General features: G+C 35.9%; 1 protein-coding gene and 1 long non-coding RNA gene across 2 annotated transcripts; one reads left to right on the top strand and one right to left on the bottom strand.

Moving 5' to 3' along the window:
- Window positions 1-3,499: 3,499 nt before the first annotated feature.
- LOC116289781 (uncharacterized) lies at window positions 3,500-26,117 on the top strand. The gene is made up of 6 exons (XM_089040951.1): window positions 3,500-3,651; window positions 7,683-8,048; window positions 18,512-18,574; window positions 23,104-23,166; window positions 24,346-24,449; window positions 24,564-26,117. Exons 1-5 carry the CDS (start codon window positions 3,585-3,587, stop codon window positions 24,435-24,437), a joined length of 651 nt encoding a protein of 216 aa, XP_088897077.1. The 5' UTR covers window positions 3,500-3,584; the 3' UTR covers window positions 24,438-24,449; window positions 24,564-26,117.
- LOC148914105 (uncharacterized) lies at window positions 10,681-12,486 on the bottom strand. The gene is made up of 2 exons (XR_016119067.1): window positions 12,286-12,486; window positions 10,681-11,350 (listed from the first exon to the last, which is right to left on the bottom strand). It is a non-coding gene; the product is annotated as an uncharacterized LOC148914105 (long non-coding RNA).
- Window positions 26,118-26,198: the final 81 nt, after the last annotated feature.

Here is a 26,198-nt window from a genome sequence, read left to right as displayed (position 1 = left end):
TGCATGGAGCCCATCCGTAAGCTAACCCGTAGCGACACGCCGTGGGAGTGGACTCAACAACAGGAGAACGCCTTTCAAGAGGTAAAGCGACTAGTGACTGTTGCACCTGTATTGAGCTACTACAACCCGGAAGATGAGCTTGAGGTGCAATGTGATGCAAGCAACAAAGGCTTAGGAGCAGCTCTACTACAGAAAGGAAAGCCCATAGCGTACGCAGGTCGAGCCCTAACAGAGACGGAACAACGCTATGCTACGATAGAGAAGGAGATGCTCGCAGTCATCTTTGCATTAGAAAAGTTTAACCATTACACCTACGGTCGACACGTCACAGTACGCAGCGACCACAAGCCCCTGGAAAGCATCCTTAAAAAGCCCATAACCTGTGCATCACCACGACTACAACGTATGATGATGAGACTGCAGAAGTATGACTTTGAAGTCAACTACAAGCAAGGAAAATACATGTACCTTGCAGACACTCTCTCCCGAGCCTATTTAGCCTCGACAGAACACCCATCTGGTACAGAGTTTGAGGTAGTAAACAACGCGAGTTGGCTACCGATGTCCAGCGAAAGGATTCAGGAAATCCGAACAGCCACAGAGAGAGACGAAACCCTGCAGATCCTAAAACAAGTTGTTTTACAAGGGTGGCCAGAAGAAAGAAAGGACCTCCCTGAACAAGCTAAGCCGTTTTTTAGCACTCGAGATGAACTAACGGTACAAGATGGTCTTATATTCAGAGGACAGAGAGTTGTCATTCCACAAAGCTTACGACAAGATATGAAGCAAAAAATACACTCCTCGCACCTAGGTATTGGATCTTGTCTGCGCAGAGCCCGTGAAGCCTTGTTCTGGCCTGGCATGTCTGCAGAGATAAAGGAACTGATTACCTCATGCGAAATCTGTCGAAACTACGAAACGACACCACAGAAAGAAACACTCATGTCACACGAAGTGACGACGAGACCATGGGAGCAAGTTTGTGCAGACCTATTCACGATAGATGGAAAAGAGTACTTAGTAACCTCAGACTACTATAGTAACTTTTTCGAAATCGATCGGCTTCCAAACAGTCGAGCTTCAACGGTCATTCTAAAGCTAAAAAACCACTTCGCGCGATATGGATGTCCTGAACGCGTGATTAGCGACAACGGACCTCAGTTCTACTCTGAGGAGTTTGCAGACTTTGCAAAACAGTGGGACTTTGTCCACAGGACAAGCAGTCCGGGCAACAGCAAAGCAAACGGAAAAGCAGAATCAGGCGTTAAGACCGCAAAGAAGCTTCTGCGTAAAGCAATCGACGCTAAATCTGATCCCTACCTTGCGTTTCTTGACTACAGAAACACTCCGACCCAAGGGATGGAATCAAGTCCAGCGCAAAGACTCTTAAACAGACGGACGAGGACATTGCTGCCTATGACTAAGCAACTACTCCAACCACGAGTGATATTTCCAGAAGCCGAAATCAAAGATCTGAAGCGACGCCAACAACAACAGGCCAAATATTATAACCGAAACGCGAAAGATTTGCAACCACTGGAAGAAGGTGATACGGTGAGGATGAAACCTTTCCAACTCGGTAAAAAGACTTGGAAAAAGGCAACAGTAAAGGAACGGCTGGATGAGCGTTCATACACTTTGGAGACACCAGAAGGAGATACCTACCGCAGAAACAGGTGTCACCTGAAGAAGACAGCGGAGAAAGAAACACCGCATCCAGCGATGACAGGGAGGCCAATTGAGATACCGTCAACACGCCCTGCAGATATCACTCCTGCACCACAGACAGACCCTGTCAACCCACCTACCGCGCCCAATGATGAGCCCATAATACCCTCGCGCCCGCAAAGAGCAAGAAAACCACCCACATATTTAAAGGACTATATCCAATAAACATTAAAATGATTCAATACAGATTATCAATCAATTATGAACTGAACAATGATTACATGTTCATCAGAAAACAGATGATGATTTTTTATATTTTTTGATTATCATATATTATTAGGTACCATTAGACATTTGAAGAAATATTTTAGTTTTGTTTAGTGTCCCTGTAACCTTTCACTTTATATAAAAAAAAGGGGGGATGTTGCATTATGTAATCTTATATGTACACATATGACGTATGCATATATCCGGTTATCAATGTAACCTTAGTTAGTCATTACTGAGTCTTGATTAAAGCTCGTGTACTGCTATACACATGTGTGATTACTCCTGCTAGAAGTAACCAACCAACACGATATTGGAACACTGAGGGCAGGGACAAGTGAATCATTGCAGGTCTTTTCATGGACAAGATAACAACAGGTTTTGTTGTTTTTTTACGCTTCAAATGGTAAAAGAACACTGAAATAGAGTACTCGAAAGGACTATTAAAGGGCTTGAAAAAAGGCGGGAATTTTAATGTCTTCAAGATAAATGAGGACGAATGGTCCAAGAAAATTGATGTTTATCATTAATAAAAGAACATTTCACGCTCATCAAACTCAAAATACAGTAATTTAATATTATTGAAGGGCAATAAAACAAGTTTTCCAATGGCAATGCTTGGCAAAGCAGTGTAGGTAAACTTACGTTTATTCGGCCCACGTGTCGTGAGTTCAAATGCCTCGTTTGAAAAATGGTATCAAAATTTTTAGGATGCTTTTTGATATGTTTAAGTTCATTCACGTATTGTTCTTTTGCCGAAGTATGAAGCTTATATATCCATGTCCGTCCTTATATTTGAAGATTTTCCACTTGTCATCGAACACTAGGAGATGCGATCGAAGTCCTTCTGAATCAAGTCGTAGAATTCCTTATTTTGGCGTCAAGTCGACAAAAAGCTTCAAAAAAACTACCAAGATCAAGGGCTCTGACGAATTATGAGTTGTTTTCTAAAGTTTTGAGTGTCATTGCTGCGTTTTTGTCCGTTTTCAGAGCAATTTTCCAAGAGACAGATTTTTACCGCTTCTCGTCCGCCATATTGGATTGCTCATGAAAATAGTCTCTAATGCGCATGCGTCCGGTTTTTCCGCTCTGTCGTTCCAATATACTCACAAGATAAAGAGTTCTCGTGGAAGGTTATTGGGTCAAACGTGTTCCGTAGTTGATGCTATAAACAAAGACTTTGCTTGTGTATATATTAAAAAAGAAACTTGTACCAAAGCCTTGAATAACAACCTTAACTTAGAAAACGATCCGAATTTATAAGACTTTTAGATTGCAATTTGATTAGTATATGCATTTTTTATGGCGCATGCCTGTATATACAAAGCCGTCATACTCTACAACCCTGACATTCGCTTGCCTTATCGTTAAGAATAAGAATAAAATTTCCATTTCAATAGAAAACACTACACTGTTTACAGATAGGGGATGACACAATAAGCTATGTCTATAAATTAATACGTTGAAAAAAGCTGGTGTGTGTGGTGTTTCTTCAATTTCACATTATTTCTCGACTCGTGGTAAAAATATAGCTTCCATTTGGTTACCTTAAAGTAGTGACAACCACTTTAGCATCCATTGTTACCAAATTTGGGTCTTGCGCCTGCGCGGGAGTTCCCAATCTCTCAGTAAACCCTTTCGTCTTAACAATGCCCTTCGTATTTCCACAATTTTACCTTCTGCTGTTTTTAATTTTCTTCCAAATCAAACAACAAGGTAAGAATTGTCTTATTTGCTCTATCCAAATGATCTGTTAATGCTTTTCAATATATTTTTTTGTCGAATTGATACAAATGATGGAATGCAACGTATTCAGCTCAATCGCTCAATCAAATATCCCTTCCCGACCTTAATTCTTAATATATCACCTTTTCATTCCTTTTCCGTTTTAGAACTGTCTAGAAATGTTTTTAAAACAAATTACTGTTCAATAAGTAGAAAACGGCTAGAAAAAGGTTTTTGGTTTCCCTGGCTTCTGTTGTGTCCTTTATATCATTAAAATATTTTTATTCCTTTCATATATAGTAAGCTTTAACTACTTTTCGATAAGCTTGAAAACTTAAGCTCACTACATTTTGAGATTCTATTTTACCAGTTTTCATCTGTTTTCATGTGTGAGAAACATACGGAGATCAGATGACGAACAACAAAAGTTTTCGAGACAAAGTTTACATGTTAAGCTTGTCAAAAAAACAACTGAGACAAATTAACAATAATGTAAAATGCAATGCAAAATACAAAATGACTAATTTCTTTGTCATTAAATTGGAATTTGTAAATAAGTTTTTAAGGTCTTTATACAATAACATATTTCTCAACAACTACAAATTAAGCTCATTTTTATAATCATACTAGCTCGAAAAGCTCAATAAACAGTTGAATATTTGTGTGATTTTATATGTCATTCAATATTTGAATAAATTATATGTAGAAACATATAAAATTATTAAATGAAAGTCAAAACGAAAGTACTCTTGCCATAATAACAAAACATGTACCCTTTTTTAACCCGTGGATACGCGAAGCGTAGAAACGAGTTGTGAGGGGACTGAATATGCAAATGTGTCACACTTCACTCACCGCTCACTCACCGCTCACTAAGATGTTAGCAGATTGCTAATTAAACGTTTATCGACCGTCTTAGGACGTCATTTGATTACGAACGTTACGCGACACTAACAAGCACAATGCTCTTATACAATATAGATTGGTTTGATATTTATATGAGGAAATGGAATGCTGATGATCCATGTGGGACAGTTCCTAGCACTTGTGTACGCCATGGGGTCCCACTGTGCATTCGTAGACTCGCATGTAGTTTTATCTTAGGATTATTCATATTAAAAGAATCAAGGAAAGATGCAAGTTGTTGTAAAATTATACAGTTAGTGCCTGAAATAAAATTTCAATGTCGAGTCAAACCTTTTTTTCTGATGCATTAAAAGTAAATTAACAGTTGTATTTACTAAAGTGACGACGTCTTAAGACGAATAATCAATGTAGATGTAGATCGTCGAAAAAATAGCAAAAGACGAAAAAAAGAACAATTCCATTGGATTTTTGAAGGAAGTTCGGCCACTTTTGTCATTCAAATAAACCGTTCTGAATAAAAAGTAGTTTGATAGCTGCACATCACAAACAGCCGAAGCAATATAAATGTTCTTGAATGTTGGAATGTGCGAAGGTCTAACGAGAATTCGCTCCAATAAATAATCAGTAATTTACAGACTTGGATGAAGACTCAATAAATAGCATTTCTTAATGAATTTCTATAAAATATTTGCTTAGTTTACAGTGTAAATAAATGTAGAAACCGTGGCCCTTGAAGGTCAAGATAAGTAGTAATGTAAATCAACCTAACGCATAACGCAACGCTTTTTGTTGATCGCCCCGATTGTATCATGAACGGCCGATTATCTTGTATATTCATTTTTGAGCTCGTAGGTCGAATGATTCCTGGTATAAAACACACAGTCCGCCTTTGAAATTAAAAACAGAGAAAGCGTTTGCAAATAGATCTTCTTCCAATTTTACTATAATACTTGACTCAGTTGACTCCATCGAAGTCGTCTTTCGTGATTGAAGTTCAGAAAATTAATTCATCACAGAATTCGCTTCCAAACTCAACAAAAAAAACAAAAAAACTAGGTATTAAAAGGAAAATAAAATAAAAGAACCATTAATGATTTTACCAGCTAAGATGAGTATTTCAACAAGCATAACAAGGGCACAGGGAGCACAATCTCCAAAAAGTGCAACAAGTATCCACGAGTTCGCCAAAGGCTGTTTGATTCGCTCGTTTGTCATTCTAGTTCGTTGCTCGTTTGCCGGTAATTTTACCAATGTTATTTAGCTATGAACTTTGCCATACATCTCTTGGATTTGTTTAATTTGTAGAATTCAAAAGTCCCCTCGCTGATATTTACTTATCCTACTAAACGTTGTTGTTTTTTTGTTGTTTTTTTCAAATGATTTCTTTAAGGTTGGTGCCTACCAATTGCGAACCATTTTTATTTTTTTCAAATTGTGCCAGTCATTTAAATCACCCAAGAGGCCACTGGAATCCGGAAAAAAAAATTGGGGGTACCCACGCATCTAAACGAGATAATTGGTTAAACACCGATGACGTAAGCACTTTTTTACGCAAGGGGAAAAAAATCATATTACGAAGTTGTTTTGATCGATTTTATCTGAAACTTGTTTCAAATAAACGACTATTTGTGCTCTTTATATCAAATATATAAACTTTTATGTATCATATAAAAAAAACATTTTTTAAACCAAATTTTGCCTTCAAAAGTGTAAAATATGGTTCTAAAGGGATGCTACATTTTTGCTTACATTTGGTATCCAAAACCATTTCATTTTCAAAATTCTATTATAAAAAATAATTTAACTATTTCTGTTACATTTTGGACGAAAAAAAATGGGGGGTACCCACGCGTTTTAAAAAGTTCTGATTTTTTAAAATATTTTTTGGGGGATAAATCGGGTGCTAAAAGCGTGACAAGCGTGACGCGGCGTTACGAAAAAGCGTGACTCGCTCTGTTTTTGGCGTGTTTGCAGCAGCTCCTTCATCTCTTCGAGGCTTTACAAGCAGGAGGAAAACTGAAAAAAGCGACATTTCAAGCCTTCAAAGTACCAGAAAACTTATTCAATTCGAAGAACAATAATAAATAATTATTTCCTGTGTAGAAGAAAATATTTCCTTAAGCAAATGGTATGTAAATTTTTTTTTGAAGTTGGAAAAAGAACGGCTTTTCATGAATGTTTCACGGCAGTCGTGCATGCAAAGCAAGAACCAGGCAAAAACTTTGGTAAAATACAAACCTACATTTAGTTTAACTTCACAAGTGCAAGAGACATGTATAATAAATCAAAATAAAAATTTTCTTTGTCAGTATGCTCTTTGCGTGAACGTTTTTGAATATACTTTTTGAGTGAGTGAAAGACCATTTATGTAAATATGAGGTCTTCCAACGAACAAACGTTTATTATAAGTTTTCGCCAAAAACACCTGAATTCTTGAAAATTACTCTGTGATACACCTTTGACTACATAAATAATAGTTATTGCTGTTGTTCTTGGTCTTAATTTTTTCCATGGCCGACGTTTTCTGTACTTTTGAGTGTTTTGCTTTTGAAACCCGCGGGAATCCCTCGATGCAGATGCGCAGCAAATGTGCGCGCTGACAATAGTAGCCACCAACCTTAAATCATGTAAGACCTACGACGTACTCTTATTACGATAACAAAACAAGTACACTTTTTTGTGCTCTCGTTCGTCATGCTAGTTTGTTGCTCGTTTTCCGGTAATTGTAGCTATGTTATCTACAAATAAAACAAAATAGAAAATGTTCTAACCTCTATTTGCATGTACACTGTGTCGAACGAAGTCTTTTCTTCCATGATTTCTTTCATGATTTTTTGTTTCGTTTTTACAATTTTACACACACAAAAAAGATAACTAATTTAATAAAACTCGTCATGGTCCAAGTGACGTGTTATTTGAAAGCTCGACCAATCAGAAACGCAATGTACACCTGGCAGGCGACACTTGTAGCGTTACGTACAGGGTTCATATGCGATGACCACGAAAACTGAGTTGGATAGTTTACCACATTCTATACCTATGGTGCTCCGCTCGCGCTGGAGCTCCGCTATTATCGTAGGCAGCAGCTCAATGATACAATATAATAGCAAACATATATCAATACCTTATAATTTTTTTTTTCTTGTTTGACAAAGTATGCTCCATCAAGGGTCCAACACATATCAAAGGTTCTATTGGAGAAAATGCCTTGTTTATGTGGAACACAACGGATCAAAAAGTAATCCTTATTGCCAGATGGGGAATAAGAAAGGGCAACATCCCTGATCCTCAGTTTATCAGCGTTAATTCATATAATGGAAAGGTGCACCTTAACGAAGATATTGGCGACACGTTGAAAAGAAGAGTAGATTTTATTGGAAACTTGACAATGGGTCGTGCTTGGTTTGTGTTGAAGAACCTTACTGTCAATGACACTAATGAATATATTGCAAGCATCATGGACGATGTATCAAGAGTTCTACCATATTACGTGAGCCTAAACGTTGCGGAGAAGAGAAAAGGTAAGCCATGCACTTTTATGGGAGTAACATAGCTCATTTATTTCATATAAACTTATGATTCTTAACTTCTAATTCCCTAATCCACATAGAACGCTTTATGAGCAGGGAAAATTATTTGGTCCATTAAACCGCTTATTAATAGACAAAAATCTCAATGGAATAAAACATACAACCTTTATTGACATTCTGACAAAGTTTTACAAGATTTGCTGAGATATTTCAATCGTTTTAAGTTAAGCATGCTGAAGCATGCTCAATATCATTGTCGTGTGACTCGATACTAAAGGTTCGATCCAGTGATTTTCGGTATAGATTGGTTTTATAAAGCCTCAATCACAATTTAACAACGTAACCGTACTATTAAAGTATGAACATTTTGTACCTGATTTTACTTGATTTGTAGAGAATCAACACATTGAAGACAGCATATTACGATCCAAATAATTACTCAACAATCTCAACAGTCAAACTGTTTGAAGGATAACGTGACTACCACAGGCAACCCGTCACGGCCACGGCTAGAATTGCATTTCTGTTTTTACTTTCCCTTAAACATAATTTTGTACATTATTTTCGTCATTTTGTTAAGACTGCATTTGTTTACCACGGTAAGCAAAGGTACTTCGCGTCCAGTTTTTTTTTACATGCCGTGTAATAATAAGTAAAATTGTAATAAGATACCATTTAACAAAGCCTTTCGCAATAATTAGTTTTGTGAATGTTCATACTGCAAAAGGCTATCGTGACTGAGGATCGAATCCAGAATGTATGCTTATTATGTGTTTGAATATAGCATAAGCTTTAAGCACTTGATGTGTTTGTTATTCATCATTCTTCTGTTTTTTCCAAAAGCTAATAAAGTTATTAAATTATTCACTTACATATTCTCTATGCTCCACCTTATCAACCAACCAACCAATTATAAACCAACCTTCAAGTCAACAAATCAACCTATCTCTATTTCTTCATAAGAACGATAAGAAAGATAGGACGTAAAACGAACATGTTCAACTTTCAAAAGAAATGAAGTTTGAGCTGCATATATCGACTATCAACTTTCCACGTGATTTCTTTAACCAGTGGGATCGATTTATAAGCCCTGATTGCCATCGTGTGGTTTTCTCTATTTCCTTTGTTGCAATTGAATGGTGATATGTATCTGATTAAACTTGAACACATATCTATCTTTTTATTTATTTATTTATTTATAATAACTTTATTTGCAGACAAATTATAATATATATATATATAATATATATATATAAAGTTGCAAAAAGGGTGCTGCCAGGGAAGAACTGATTCCTCATATACGGCAGCCCCTACAAAGTAATAACAATGAAATCACTGGTAGAAAAGAAAAAAAAAAAAAATACAAATTATAAAAAGGATTAAAAAACTATAAAATATAAATATATTATAAAATCGTTAAAAGTTATTGGAACTAAAAATATTATGTAATACTAGTTACGAAGAATGAAAATGAATATAATAAAAATTTACTAGTTCCTTTGAATAAATAATCTCTAAGACCTTTCTTGAATTTAATAAGAAAATTACAATGAACTAAATGTTCTGTCAGATTGTTCCATATGTTAATATACCTAATCCAAAAAGAGTATTTATAAATGTTAGTTCGAGCATATGGTGTCCAAATTTTGTGGTCATGAGTAGACCTAGTACGACCTTTAGAATATACTAAGTAATCTTGTAATTTGACTCTAGAAAAGCCATTTTTAAACTTAAATAATTGAACTAAGCTAAGAAAGTCACGACGAGAGTGAAGACTTGGCCATCCCAGGTATTTCAAACGTTCATTGTACTCAATGGAACTGCCTTAAATCCATCTTGAGACATTCCTTGTAATTCTTTCAAGTTTATCAGATAGGTATTGATGGTGTAGATTCCATACTGCAGGCACGCATACTCAATGATTGGACGAACCATAGATTTATAACCAGTTATTATTGCCTCCGAACATTTCCCAAAAGTACGCTTCAATAGGTCAAGAATTTTGCTCGCTTTAGCAGCAACTGTTAGTACATGTGTTTTCGTTCCAAGATAAATCAGATGATAGTGTGACTCCAAGGTGTTTATGGGTATGAACTGATGTCGAGTTTATGTTGTAGTAGCAAGATGTTGGTGTTTTAGCTCTGGTGATTCGAATACATTCGCATTTCTCGGCATTAATTTTCAGAAGCCATCCCCTGCGTCAGGACCATGGTCAGACCATGGTCAAACATGTTAGAACATGGTCAAGCAAACATGGTTGACCATGGTTTGTCCATGATGTAACCATGGTTTGACCATGGTCAACCATGAACGTTAAATTGCACAAGTTTAACCATGGTCAACCATGGTGAGTTAGTGTTTTGCTATGTAAAACAACAACCATGGTTTGACCATGGTCAACCATGTTTGAAAGCAAAATCAACACCATGGTTTACCATGGTCAACCATGTTTGAAAGCAGCACCAAAACAAAAATTGAGAAAACATATCATACATGTTTGCAAACAGCACCCGTACAGCATGCTCAATGAAAACCTACATAAATATACAATATAAGGATGCAAATCATGCAGGGCAGTAATGTAATTCACTCATTAATAGAAGGAACAAAATAAATAAAACAATTATTGCCTTTTCAAACAAATATTATTTGCACTTTCTTTAATGCAACAGAAAATATGTATACAATCAGCATGTAAATATTAGCCAAAATGTTTGTTTCTACACTAAAGCTACTATCATGAAATTTGGTTGGCCTGTTGCTCTAGTTCTTCCTGAGAGCTTACTGTACTTTCTGTTGAATGCTTAATGCACATCTACAGTAAGGCAATGTTTAGAGTTATTTCTATTTTGTCATATTATAATACACTCAATAAAATAACTTGATTGTGTTTGGTTGAAAGCAGTACAATTATTAATCCTTAATTAAATTTTGATGTTGCTACATATACAGCAAATCTTCTTATGCAGTTTAATGTGCTAACTATATATTTTTTTAAAAGAAAATTGATCAAAGAAACAGATAGATGCCTTTGCTTAAATATACTTTTTTCATACAGTTTTGTTGAGTATACTACAAATGAATAATTGCAAGACCTTCTCGAAAAATACATAATTTTATCACTAAATGAGAAATAAATTGTTATAAAGAGAGAAGTTCAATTTGTATTAGCTTCTGCAAGACTTTTCCAAGTATGTACGTGGATTTTGATTCCCACTATAATTCCTTTGGTTTTTTTAGACTATTGAAATATTTTCTCGGCATTACTTCTTGTAACATATCTTTCTGCATCCCTTTAAAAAATCAATGTGGAAAGAATATGAGTAAAGTGCACTTGCTAGCATTCTGGTTTGCTATATTAAGGTGGCTGCCTACTTTTGAACGTTCGATTTGAGCCCACGATGTGCGCGCGCTCAAAAACCGCTGAAAAATCTACAAGATTTTATTGAAGAACCATACGCGTTTTGAGCTTCAACAGGGCAAAACCCTCAAATTTTGCACGGGACTCTATATTTTTTGATAGCTCATTCGAAAAAACTCCTAAAAATCTACGTCATATCAACATCTTAGGAAAAGTTTAAATCAGGAACACGTGAAAATATAGATTTTTGTAGGGATTTTTGTTCGACATTATGAGATTTTTTAAGAGCACCGAAACTACAAAATATGACAAATCAATGTATCTCTCTGTCTTTTTGTCGAAAATATCCATGTATTATTGTAGAAGGATTGACTAGCCTTCGTTCGTGCAATCATATAGTCTGCAAATAATTATTATCTTATGAATCTTAATTTTTTTCTAATCACTTCCGGTGGCGTAATTTTTACTCCAAAAGCTCGTGCATAGGCTTCCATTAAAGGCTGATTATCTCGAAAACGAGCTCGGGACACCCTATTTTTCTTTCCAGATTTGGAATCAGTATTAAATTTCAATTCGGAAAATCGAAGTTTAAAAAAAAGTTTAAATCAATTTCCAAAAGTAGGCAGTCACCTTAATCCCCAAATTCTGAACTCAAACAAAACGTATTAACGATTCAAGTCGTATTTCGAAACATAAAATTAATGTTGTTTCACGCTTTCGAAAAGTTAGCCAGGCATTCAACTTCATTGACAAACCATATTACAATGTTTAAAGCCACGAAGAGCAAGATTCCAGCCAGTTAACTCCAAAATAAATTGAATTTGAATAAAAAGTGAAAAGCAAAATAAGAGTATCAACGTTACATGCCTGATAGTGATTCAATCCATGTCCTCATGATCAGTCACCGATTTTGCAATCGAGGAAAGTAAAAATTGAACCCACTGTACGATATCAAACTCTTGCTTTGCAAATTCAGCTTCCAAAGCTCATAAAAACGTCTTTTGAACAGAGATTATACGGTATTTTTCTCTACAAGAAACGGTTAACGGTTACCAGTGAATAACAACATTAGGCGCCAAAACACAGACTATGAGCCCGCGTACATACCGGCTAATCACCAGTCCACTCACGGTCACAGTACAGTACAATACAATACAATAACTTTATTGATCTCCCTAAAGAGGGCTTTTCAGATACAATTTACAAAAAGTCTTAAACCTAGAATAAGAAAAATTACTATTTACAAAAATAAATACTAAGAATAAAAATAAATAAATACTTAGAGCTAATTAGCTAACCATTCGGTTAAAAAACTACTTTTAAAAGTGTTTTTAAAAAGTTTGACTGAATTTATCTTAGTAATACTTTTGGGTACAGAGTTCCAAATATCAACGGCTCTATAAGAGAACGACTGTTGAGCTAACTTAGTTCTACACATAGGAATCTGTAGCTTGTCACTGTTTCGTGTGCTTCGATTATGAATCTCAGATCTTAAGGTAAACATAGACGACAAGTACTCGGGAGCTAAACCCTTCATACATTTAAACATGAGAACAGCGTCTCTAAGGTATAGAAGTTTAGATATTGGCAAAAATTTTAATTGTTTCAATGTTGGAGTTATATGATCGTACTTTCGTTTTCCAGACATTATACGAGCAGCAAAGTTTTGAACTAGCTGCAATTTATTTACGTTAACTTTACTTGTGCCTGACAAGACAGATGAGCAATTATTAAAAAAGTTTAGAAAAAACTAGGCTGTTTATAACTAATAAAAGAGTAGCTAAATCCAAAAGGTAACGGATCCTGTTGATCATACATAATTTACTAATTAAGTCAGAAACTAAGGTACTAATGTGTTCATTAAATGAAAGATGGTTGTCAAGTATAACACCCAAGTCTTTAACTGAGTCTACAGCAAATAGTTCTTTTCCCAGGAACATTATAGAAGGTACAGTGGTGCGCTTTAACATTTGTGAGGATCCAAAGACACAGAACTTTGTCTTGGTAGGGTTGATTAGAAGTCGGTTGGCGCAACACCAGGATGCAATGCGTGTTAAGTCACTTTGCAATTTTCCCATGGCACTGTCTATGTCCTTGTTAAAAAAGGAAACGTATAATTTTGAGTCATCAACATAGGATTCCACTTTACAGTGTGCACAAACAGACGGCAAGTCATTGATGTAGAGGTTAAACAACAGCGGCCCCAGTATAGAGCCCTGTGGGGCCCCGTGCTTCACTGTTAGCGTGTCGGATAACGAGTTGTTAACACGGGTGCGTTGTTCTCTTCCTGTCAGATAACTGGCAAACCAGTTTAAGGCATCATCAGAAATGCCCAAGATGTGAAGTTTCTTCAACAGCATATCATGTTGTATGCTGTCAAAAGCTTTGCTTAGGTCTAAAAGCAGTGTAGCGGTCAACTTGCGTTCATTGATGGCTTTATATAGCTGGCTGGTAAATAGAACACCAAGGGTTTCCGTTGAATGAAACCTTTTGTTCCCGCTTTGATGAGTAGAAAGCTTATTGTTAGAGGTCAGGTATTGAACAAATTGGTCATGGACGATACGCTCTAACACTTTTGACAAAACTGGCAGCAAAGAAATGGGTCGATTGTTGCTTGCAACTTCATGATCTCCTTCTTTTACATGAGGGACCACTTCTGCCAGTTTCCAGACCTTTGGAAAACAACCTTCTAGCAGAGAACTATTAATCAAATCAGTCACGACAGGAAGAATATGCGGTAGACATGTCTTGATGATTTTCATGTTAACTTTGTCATGTCCAGGAGCCTTGTTTGATGGCATGTTCATAATAGTTTCTTTCACCTTGGTAGAAGAGACATTTTTAAAAGAGAAGGTGGTGCAAGTGTTCTCAGCTGGATAGGGAACATCAATAGGAATTGTAGGCTCAGGAATATCCGGTAAACTGAAATGTACTTTTAGTTGTTTTGCTTGTTCTGCAGCTCTTTCACCAACAGATATAAAAAACTCATTAAATTCGTTCGCAACCTCTGTACAATCACAGGAGTATGCTAGGCGAGGGCTACTGGACGAAACCAAGCAGCGACGAATCGTTTTCCAAATGGAAGTTTTGTTTTCTTTGTTTGCTGTTATTTCACTTTTCACGTATTCTCGCTCCGATTGCTTTATCTTACGTTTGACATCCTGCCGTAGGGCTCTAAAGGTTTTCCAGTCGTTTATTTCTGACGTCTGGCGGGCAAGATTATGCTGTGCGTCTCTCTGTTTCATCAGCTCTCTTATCTCAGGTGTTATCACTGCAGAGTCTTTGCTGTGTTTGGCCTTAAAAGTCCTCAATGGAGCGTGTTCCTCTAACACTTCATGGAAAAGTTTGTTAAAACAGTCCAATTTGTCATCAACCTGGTCGAAAAGCTGTACTGTGTCCCAGGGAACTCTTTCCATATCTTTACATAAGTTTTCCGCATTGAAGTTCTTGTAGCTTCGTGTTGTAATCTCTATTGGTTTCGTTTTTGGTAGTTTCAAGTTCAGAGTACAATGAATGAGATAATGGTCGCTAAGAGTTATTTCGAGTACGTCACTTTTACGCACAAGATCTACATTTGATGTCAGCATTACATCAATCAGCGTTTCAGTAGTCTCAGTAATTCGAGTTGGCTTGGAGATGAATTGAGAGAGGTTTAATGAAGTACACAAATCTGTTAGCGCACAAAATTCGGAGCTGTTAGACATTAGATTACAATTTAAGTCACCAGTAATAACCATGTCCTTTCGAAGAAGCAGGGCTTGGGAGTATTTTGGAACAAAATCTTCAGTAAAACAGGTGACTGGGCAACAAGGTGGCCTGTATGCGACACAAACAAGTATCGATTTCAATTTCTTGTGTTGAACATTGAGCCATAGCTGTTGAAATCCGTTTGCCGATGAGGCGGTAAGATCACCTAAGTTCTTGACTTTCAAAGAAGAGCGCACATAAACACAGACCCCGCCACCTGATTTTGTGGTGCGGTCTAGTCTAATTAAGCGGTAGCCATCAACACTTATTTCGCTGTTCTTTACGGTGGAGTTAAGCCAAGACTTTGAGATTGTAAAAATGTCGAAGTCATTATTAACAATAAGATCTTTAACCTGAATAAAATGTTCCCGATTTTTGAGTGAGCGGACGTTTAGGTGAGATATGGTGATATTATGTCTTTGTCCAGTTGTGAGGTGCGAATCTGAACCAACGTTAGGGCGAGAGTTGATAATGCATTGTTGCAGATGGTCTTGGTTAGTATATTTATTTGTAAGGTCAACATTGATGACGTTGCTTCAATCTCGAGAACGGGTCAAAGCTGAGCGACGGTTCTGACGGTTGGTTACACGAACTGTTATTGATGACGAAGGATCTGGTCCGGGATGGGGGTGCACATCTCCACAAGTTAAAATAGCAGAGGCCGTGCAACAAAATGTTGCTGTGGTATTTGAATAATACGAGATACAGCTCCTCATCCATCTTATCTTCTTTGTTCTCAATGTAAACACAGGCCTTGTGGGCGGTATAAAGGACTCACTAGTAATGCTGTCCCTAGGGATGGTCGTTTGGTATATGCAAATATGAGGTGCGTAGTGAAGTGAAACCAAGCGAACAAACTCACCAAAACCCTCGAATTTTCTCTGTATTTTGGGTAAATTTAGCCTCCAAGATTCATTCCAATTACATTTCTCAGACACGGTGGTAGTTACGAACGTCCAAGAGATGTTCGGCTGGTGATTCAACTCCAGAAGCAGCGGAAAAAGCAACAAAATTGTAGAGCTCAAAAGAACACGTCCGATCATGTTTCACGTCACGTGTCTTCGTGGAAAGAAAGACTTGCAAATTTGTAGAGGTGGATTTGAGGATGTTATTTTAAATGCACTGGAAATAGTTTCATCAGTGAGTAACAGTAACAGGAAATAAATAAGTATATTTTTCAATAATGTATTGTGTAGAAGTTTATTCGAAATGCACTGGTAAGCTAAAATATGGATTTTAAAAACGAATAGTTTTTAAATGATGTAAGTAACTTTTAAAAGGCCTCACATACATACTCACTTACAAGTATATGGTGTTAGTCTCCTGTTAGTTTCTAAGGAAAAAAGTTTGCATTTTAGCTAGCAAATGGGTAGAGAGTTATGATAACTCAGATATTCTGGCTGACCATGGTTGACTGTGTACCATGGTCATCATTAACATTTTTGACCATTGTTGATAGTGTAACATGAAAATTGATTCTTAGGTTCAAATGTTCCTTATATATGGACTGTGTGATGATCATCATTATTAACACTTTGACCATGGTTGACTGTGTACCATGGTCAACATTATTAACACTTTGACCATGGTTGACTGTGTACCATGGTCATCATTATTAACACTTTGACCATGTTTGACTGTGTACCATGGTCAACATTATTAACACTTTGACCATGGTTGACTGTGTACCATGGTCAACATTATTAACGCTTTGACCATGGTTGACTGTGTACCATGGTCATCATTATTAACACTTTGACCATGGTTGACAGTGTAACATGGTCATGACAATGAATACAAATTAAACATATTTAAAATATTTAAACATTGATTTTAGCCTTTGTTCTCTATATTTTCTTATATTTAAATTAATTTATGTCTTTTTTTTGGGTAAAATCAAACAAAATGTTGTTTGACCATGGTTGATTGTGTGCCATGGTCATCATTATTAACACTTTGACCATGGTTGACTGTGTGCCATGGTCATCATTATTAACACTTTGACCATGGTTGACTGTGTGCCATGGTCATTATTATTATACTTTGACTGTGGCTGAATGTGTAACATGGTCATGACAAAAATGCAACTTAAATTAATCTAGAATATTTAAAAACTCATTTTTAGCTTTTGTTTCTTATATTTTCCCATATTTATATCAATTTATGTCTTTTTTTGGTAAAATCAAACAAAATCTCTTTTGACCATGGTTGACAGTGTGCCATGGTCATCATTATTTTCTGATCATGGTTGGCCACCATGGTCAGACCACAGTCAAAACATGGTTGAACATGGTTGACAATGAAAAACCATTGTACCATGGTCAATCTAACGGAGGGGCCGGGCTGAGCTTCAATGCACCTTAGGCTAGTAGCAACCTCTCGTATTTATATTCCAGGCAATCCGGGAGTTATTTCAGCCAGCTCTAGATTCCAACCATATAATCTTTTTTTTTTCATTCCAAATTGTCCACAAACCTTAAGGGGCATTTAGATGAAAATCAATGAAAATTGGAAATGACCTGAAACCTGTTTAATCTTATCTAAATGGTCCAAATAGTAGCCAAGCAACATCATTGGCCATTAATTCATCTCTACTGAACGTGAAACTTATTCAGCATCTAAATTGTGAGTAAATGACGTCATTTACCCAACCCCATTGTTCTTTTTACTTTTAACTCAAAATATAAGAATAAGAATAAATCATTTATATAGCGCTAAAATCCTAAAGTTCAATGGTGCTTAAATACAATGCATTATAAATGACAAAAGTATATATATGACTTATATACATCTAATAAAAATAAAACAAACTAAGAGTTCAAACTAAAAGGTTTAAAATAAATATGTCTTTATGTTCTTTTTAAAACATTATAAATACACAAAATATCTCAACAGCAAGTGGCTCCCAGGCTAAAATTTTAATTAATCTGGTTTTCATAATTATAATTGAGTCATATCATCCTCAAACACTTCAATTATTCGGACATTGTGCCCCTGTAATGCTTGATTATAAACCAACCTTCAATTCAACAAAGCAACCAATCCGGCTATTTGTTCATACCACAGCACTACATACCACTACCACTACAACAACAAATTAGACAAACAGAATAACTGATCAAGAAAATAATTTAAAAATTATGCTGCACATATCTGCAGTGCTCATGCATATACCGCTGACCACTCTCGTTTAGAGCAGCAATTTTTCTTCGTTACTCCATATCTTGTATATGTTCAATTACACATATGTCGAAAATATAAATCAAAGCTTGCAGATATAAAGAAACGGGAAAGCTACAAGGATCCCACGCGATATTGTTTTAATTACTACGTTTTCCCTCGACAGAAAAACCAAAAGAATTACCTCCTCCAACCCCAGACACTACAGCTGCTGCTCCGAACAATACAAGTAAGGTTTTGATAGCTTCATTATTGATAAAAAAATGGAACCCGATCTACAGTTATAAAATGCATATACTATAGCATCGCGATTCACTCATTGAGCTTGAGCTTGAAGCGCGCGTGTCAATTTTTTTACGCTAGTTGCTTGCGGCATAGCACGCGCTCGTAAGGATAATTTCTCTTTTAATCAAAATCGGTCTTTTTTTTCTTTTTCGTGTGTTAAATTCTTTAGAATCGCGATGTAAAACTAATTACGGTTTTGAGACGACAATACCACAACTTTCCACGTGGTTTGTTTAACCAGTGGGATCGATTTATAAGCCTATTGCCCTCGTGCGGTGTACTCGATTTCCTTCCTGTTTCAATTGAATGGTGATACGTATCTGATTAAACTTGAACACATATCCACACGACACTGAGATAAAAACCAAACTTATCAAATAGCTAGGTTTCTTTTTCGATATACCAGTACAGAACATAAGAAACCTCTCGTGGTCCAGGTTCAGTTATCGGGTCAAAACGTGTTCCGTAATTAATTTTTTTTCAGCATATGTATGTATTTTCTCAGATGGTTTTCATATTTGCTTTTTTTAATCAAGATGATACGAAAAACAGAAAAATGCTTAAGTTCACATTTTAATTTGAAAGGAAATGCAATCTAGCAATCGATTTTATAATATTTGATTTATTACATTTTTTATTTTGTTTTATTTGTAGATTAAATAGCTTTATTATATGGCATCAATGTTTCGCGCGCTCTGATTGGCTGCTTAGCGGGCAAGATTTTCTTGTAATGACCGGTCATTACGGAAATTGTTCTCGGCTTCATTCACGGCTCTTTTCAGTTGCGATCAAAAGCTACGAAACCAAACATTAAATCAACCGAAACCATAAACAAAATACATTTATCTTTTCAAGAACTGAAAAAAATTATTGTATAGCTTAGAGATACTTCTCAGTGTACAATGAGCGACGAAGAGAGCCACAGCGAAAGCGAATTTTACTATCCAGAGGAAGAAGAGGCAAAAAGTGAGCAAAACAACATGGCTGAAGTAACCAATACCAGCACCATCAGCGACAAATGTCGTACATTTTGAGTTCTTCAAGTCACTCGCAAAATTCCAAACAGATAACTGCTCCTCCAGACAATAGCAGTGGCCATTTAATAACAAGTTCACAGCAGTCACACAGCAGCCTGAGTCTCCAAAACACGACGAATTCGCTCGCTGTGAATAATTCAAGCGACCCAGCAGCTTTAAATGGTGTTTTTCCTGGAGCAAATATCAGTAGTATCTCTCAATGTCAGTTCCAGATCTTCAATGGCCCAGTTAAGTTAATCCAACAAGGTGCAAAGCGACGTTGAGAACGACGACGAAGAATAACACTTCACTGAAATCACTGCAAGTTCTCCCCACGTGTTCAAAATTCATTTACAATTTGGGTCTATTTTTCTTCTAATTTTTTGAGTTTCTAAGAGTTCAAACACTTGTAAACACAGGTATCTGTGTTTTGTAAAATTAAAGTGTTCGCACTTTCCTAGATCTTGCCATAATAAAGACAAAAATGTTCTCGCTTTGAACAAAACCGTCTCTGTGAATTTCAATAAATTCGCCAGGATCGCTAGGCTCAGTGAACACGACCTCAACTTTGACCTTGCGTGCGCAAGCGGATGTTGAAAATTACTTCCGGTGTCCATAGTTAGGTATATTATTTATTAGAAATACAGCACTAAAAAAGGCCATATAATAAATAACTTATTAACCTCGTCCGTTCGGTCATTACAGGAAAATCTCAGACCTCGGTCTTTTTTGTACGGACCTCGCTGCGCTCGGTCCGTACTGCCAAGACCTCGGTCTGAGATTTTCCTGTAATGACCTCACTCTCGGTTAATAAGTAGTATACAATTACCGGAAAACGAGCAACAATAAAACTAGCATGATAAACGAGCGAAAAAAGTTGATACTTGTTTTATTATTGTAGTAAGAGTACTCGTAGTTCTTACACGGTTTTAGAAAATGATTTGAAAACAAAAAACAAAAACAAAAACAAAAAATATGCAAAACATTAAGTTTAGTAGTATAAGTATATATCAGCGAAGGGAACTTTTTGAATTCTACAAATTAAACAATTCCAAGAGATGTGTGACAAAGTTTATAGCTATATAACATTGCTAAAATTACCGGCAAACGAGCAACAACGAACTAGAATGACAAACGTGCGAAAAAGTGTAACTGTTTTGTTACTGTATTATGGTAAGAGTATTTTCATTTTGAATTTTATATCTTTCTACAGATAATTTATTTAAATATTGAATGACATATAAAATCACACCAATATTCAACTGTTTATTGAACTTTTCGAGCTAGTATGATTATAAAAATGAGCTTAATTTGTTATTGTTGAGAATATTATGTTATTGTATAAAGACCTTTAAAACTCCTTTACAAATGCCAGTTTACTGACAAAGAACACTGTTATTTTGTATTGCATTTTGCATTATTTTCTATTTTGTCTCAGTTGTTCTTATCAAGTTTAACCGAATCTAAACTTTGTTTTTCGAAAGGGGTTGGCGTTCGTGATTTCCTTATCTTTCTTACACAGGAAAACAGATGAAAACTGGTGAAATCGAATCTCAAAATGTAGGAAGCTTAAGTTTTCAAGGTTATCGAAAAGTAGTTAAGGCTTATATATATGTGGGGTTTAATGAAGAATTAGGATAAGAAAACTATTTTTTAACTGATGATACGTTCAGGGCCTTCATTTCACAAGTTTAGTTAGTTTAATTTATAATGATTTCCAGCCAATTTTCTATCTCATGATGCTACCAAAGCATTTATTATATACATACTGAGAAATACTCACTGAAAATCTATTTGGTAAAGTTTCGTTCATTCACTGGTCTCAGCCAATCAGATCGGCGAACGACGTTTTTTCACCGTATAAAATAAGTCGTTCGCCGATCTGGACGAACGATATTTTTGCACTGCACCGTTGAATGGTTTCCATCCCTGCGCTCATATACTTGGTAGCTTTGTCATTGAGCAAAGCAGTAAATCTTGTCAGTGCTGTTGTTGTTCTATTTTACTAAAATAGGTCCTTTTTTACTGTAAAAAGCAAGCAAAGGCATAAAAATGGAAGAAAATAAATTTGTCACTCCCAATGACACTGTAGAGGATTATGTAGAACGTCTACAAAACAAGAATACTAAGGGAAACTAAAGCGAGCAACATGTGAGGCTACTGAAAAGATATCTAACATATGAGGAAAGAGAAGTTCACGAAGTAGAGCCCCAAGAGCTAGATCGAGATATGTAGCATAGTTTATTCGTTCGGTTAGACGAAAGAATGGAGAGGACTATGCATGGAATATTATCAAATTTCTCAGTAACTATATAATAAACAAAATACAACATGGAAAGTGCTTTGTACAGTTTTAATTCACTCGTTGTTTTGTATCAAAAAATCTGAAAACTCGGTCGCTCGAAGGCGAGCTTGTTGTTCTTTTTGATACTGCACAACTCGTGAATAAAAACCGTACAGGCGCACTATCCATGAAGTATTCTCTATTTATTTTTTAATTTTCATTGCCGTAAAAAATAAACGGTTCATATAAAAACATAAAAATTCCAGTTGAAAACCAAACATCGTTATTTAAATGACGTAAGAAAGCTTTTCTTTTCCTTTCTTTTTTTTGCTCACCTTTTTTTACCAGTTTTCAAGTTTGTTTTAAGCTTAGTCTTGATGTGTCCTTAAAAAATCCGGAATCTCCAAAATGTCGATTCTGGTGAAAGACATCAAAGGTAAATTTAGCTAAACTTGATATTGTATTGAATTATCTGTAGTTATCTTTCGTTTTTAAGTAAAGTTACCCAGGACTTCAAACCATCTATAAAACCAGCAATTCAATGAAAAGATAAGGGATCATCTTTTTTGAAACGTTTATCGAATTGTACTTTACTGGAATTTGTTACTTTAGACATGTATAAATGTATAATACAACGTGTGTTGTATTGTGTTAAGTAAGACTTACTTGATTAAAGACAACCCTAAATGATCCTGAAAATAGCATAAGCTTTTGATGTGTTTGTTATTCATCATTCTTCCATTTTTCCTCCAGTTATTAAAGTTATACATTTATTTACTTACATAACCTCTCTGTTCCACCTTATTAACCAACCAACCATTTATAAGCCAACCTTCAAGTCAACAAAGCAACCAATCACTATTTGTTCATACCACTACCACTACAACAACAAATGAGACAAACAGAATAACTGAAACTAAAAAAAAAAACTGCAAATGCCTGCAGTGCTTATGTGTATACCGCTGTCCACTCTCGCTGAGAGCAGCCACGTTCCCCCGTTACTCCATATCTCGTATATATTCAAGTACACATCTGCCGAAGATATGAATCAAAACTTGCAGATATTAAGAAACGGTAAAAAATGGCCACCATCTTGAGTTAAGCCCAGACAACTAGTGAAACTACAAGGATCCCACTCGATATTGTTTTAATTACTACGTTTTCCCTCGACAGAAAAACCAACAGAAGGGCCTCCTCCAACCCCAGACACTACAGCTGCTGCTCCGTACATCACACGTAAGGCTTCTTATAGCTTCAGCATAAATAAAAAACTGGAATACCGATATACAGTTATAAAATGCATATATTATAGCATCGCGATTCACTAAGTCTCTTATATTTTTGAGACGACAATATTTTGTGGTATTGTCGTTTCAAAATTAAAGTTTTTGATTGGCTAACGTGCGACGAAAAGGAAAGCTTGAGCTTGAGCTTGAAGCGCGCGTCAAATTTTTACACTAGTTGCTTGCCGCATAGTGGGCGCTCATAAGGACACATTTCGCTTTTAATCAAAAAAAATCGGTCGGTTTTTTTTTTCTTTTTCTTATGTTAAATTCTTTGGAATCGCGATACAAAACTAATTACGATTTTGAGACGACAATACCACAAATTATTTTATGACCGTGAATCTTAAAGCCTGGACACTTGCCATTCGCGCGATCTGATTGGATAGTTCGCATCGCGGACTGGTCTAGATTCTCCGGTATTAACCGGTCCGATCGCATATTAATCCTAAAGCGAAAACATTTTGTCCTTTTCAATGAAAAGTGGTCATATAATAAAACTCTTATCAACCGAGCTTGGTCGGTCTGTACATTCCGACCTCGGTCAAGATTATCCCGTACAGACCTCCCGCTCGGTTAATAAGATCTAAATATTGACGGCGTTGGGAGAAAATATATTCGGCATTGGGCGGAGTCGGAAAAATAGCAGTGGCAGTGGCAGTGGCAGTGGCAGTGGCAGTGGCAGTGGCAGTGGCAGTGGCAGTGGCAGTGGCAGTGGCAGTGGCAGTGGCAGTGGCAGTGGCAGTGGCAGTGGCAGTGGCAGTGGCAGTGGCAGTGGCAGTGGCAGTGGCAGTGGCAGTGGCAGTGGCAGTGGCAGTGGCAGTGGCAGTGGCAGTGGCAGTGGCAGTGGCAGTAGCAACTTTACTTTCAGCATTTATATTTTTTTCAGCAACACCGCTATTTCATGATCAATTACCTATATATCCTTCATATATCTCAATAGTCAGCTACCAACTGCCATTCCTTTCCTGTTTAACAATAAATAAAGAGAAATAGAGGGAGAGGGGGAAGCTAAAAAGCACTTTTATTTAAGAATATACATATTGTTTTTCTTCATAAGGGAACTCAAACTTATTATATATTTTTTACTCTACTTAACTTTTGATTAACCTATAACTATTTATCTTTTCAGCACCACCCAAACCAAACTCGTCGAACATACTAAGGCACATTAAGGCTTACATGATATTAATGACGATTGCACTGGTGATGCGGCACTTTTGAATTTAGATAAAGGTAATACTTAATATTAGAAATAATACTTATCGATGTTTATTACAGCTTGAATTTGACTAATTTAATTTATTACTACTTCAATATCATTTCATAATCTTTTCTTTTATTGTCCAGGGTTTTTGATCTCAACGAAAAGATGAAGAAAGTCAAAATCATTGAAGAATTGATTAAGATCATAAAAGGAGTTGAAGAGAATTACTTTGCGATGGCTTTCGCAGTAATTAATAGACTGTCTATTATTATATTTTTGTTATTTCGGTTTCTGATTTGTACTTTGGTATATTTTTCATCTTGAATAGTTCATTCATGCAAATCAATAGACCTTAGTATATATGATGACCTTTCGTACCTAAGACAACCAAATCCCTTTCGGTAGCTTTTTTGTTATATAAAACTTCACTACTGTCTTGGTATCCTCAAAGGATTTTTAACATCTTAATGTGAAAAGAGCTTTTTTTTAAAAAATATTTGGTAGTTTAGGTATGAAACTCCATAAAGGGTCTATTGCAACAGCCACTCAGTTTTAATGTATAGGTTAATATATATCAAGTGCTCTAAAAATGTTTTTGGTATTACCATTACCTCCATGCACGCATAACGCATTAAGAGGCTATCTCAGTAATAACCGACCACTGATTTTCGTTTCAAAAATCGATTTTCCTCATTTTCGGTCGATAGATAGACATCACCATAGTTATTACAAAAATCAATTTCTTTTTGCTTAATTAAGAACCTATTCGCGATTTTTTTCCAAGCATTCAAATTCTAGGACCCTCGGCACAGATTTACCGCCTTCGATGTGCCCGAAATATCTCAAACATTATGGCGTTCTAAAAAAAATAAATACTTGACGAAATTCTACATTTATATGTCTATTTCTATATCTATTTTACACTTGGTCTGACAGTAATATTTTAATAAAATTACATTTCCTTGTATAGCTTGTTGCTAAAACAGTTGATACATCGGTTACTTGAAGGCACGAATATTTCAAGTACAAAATAACAAACTAATAATAATTGGTATTTTTCTAAACTAGAAAAGATACTTTATAATTAACGAAACGTTTAAGGAAATTAAATTTAACATGTTTGAGAAACACAGCATTGAATTTTACCTTCGAGTGGGTTTAATTTTTTCCAAAATTTGGAAATTAAGGTATCATAAAACACTTGTCGTTTCCATCGCAACAATACATTTGGTGACCAAATTGTTGTTGGTTTTGTGAATCCCATATGAAGACCTACTCGCACTCCGAATTTCAAGGGTGGTCAAAAAGTTTCATTTCCCACTTTGCTTGAGTCTTACAGAGACCTACTCTTAACCACCTATGCAAAAATAAATGATAATAATATCAAAAGGAAGCGGAATAGAGCCATGGCAATTAATTTCGCTTTTTGGTATACTTATGCTGCCTCAAGTGATTCTAGTTGCATCTTGCAGAAAAAGGAATTTGATAAAATGTCGACTTCTATATCTGTAGCGCTAGCATTATGTTAATTAAACGCTAGCACTACATATTAACGCTAGCAAGCAATCACTTTGAAATACATCTACCTGTGAGTGGTTAGAGTGAAACAATGTTGCTCTTATTCCTCAGTATATGTTATCTAGCCACTAGAGGACAAACTGCTCTGACTATCTCTCTCTCTCTCTCTTTCTCTCAATCTATCTCTCCCATATATATATATATATATATATATATATATATATATATATATATATATATATATATATGCAGAGTTCAAA

This window comes from Actinia tenebrosa, unplaced genomic scaffold, assembly GCF_029948245.1.
Source record: "Actinia tenebrosa isolate PJP-AT-01 unplaced genomic scaffold, QUT_ActTen_1.0 PGA_scaffold0__85_contigs__length_37466705, whole genome shotgun sequence".
NCBI classification, from domain to species: Eukaryota; Metazoa; Cnidaria; class Anthozoa; order Actiniaria; family Actiniidae; genus Actinia; species Actinia tenebrosa.
This window is presented reverse-complemented; position numbering and strand designations above follow the sequence as displayed.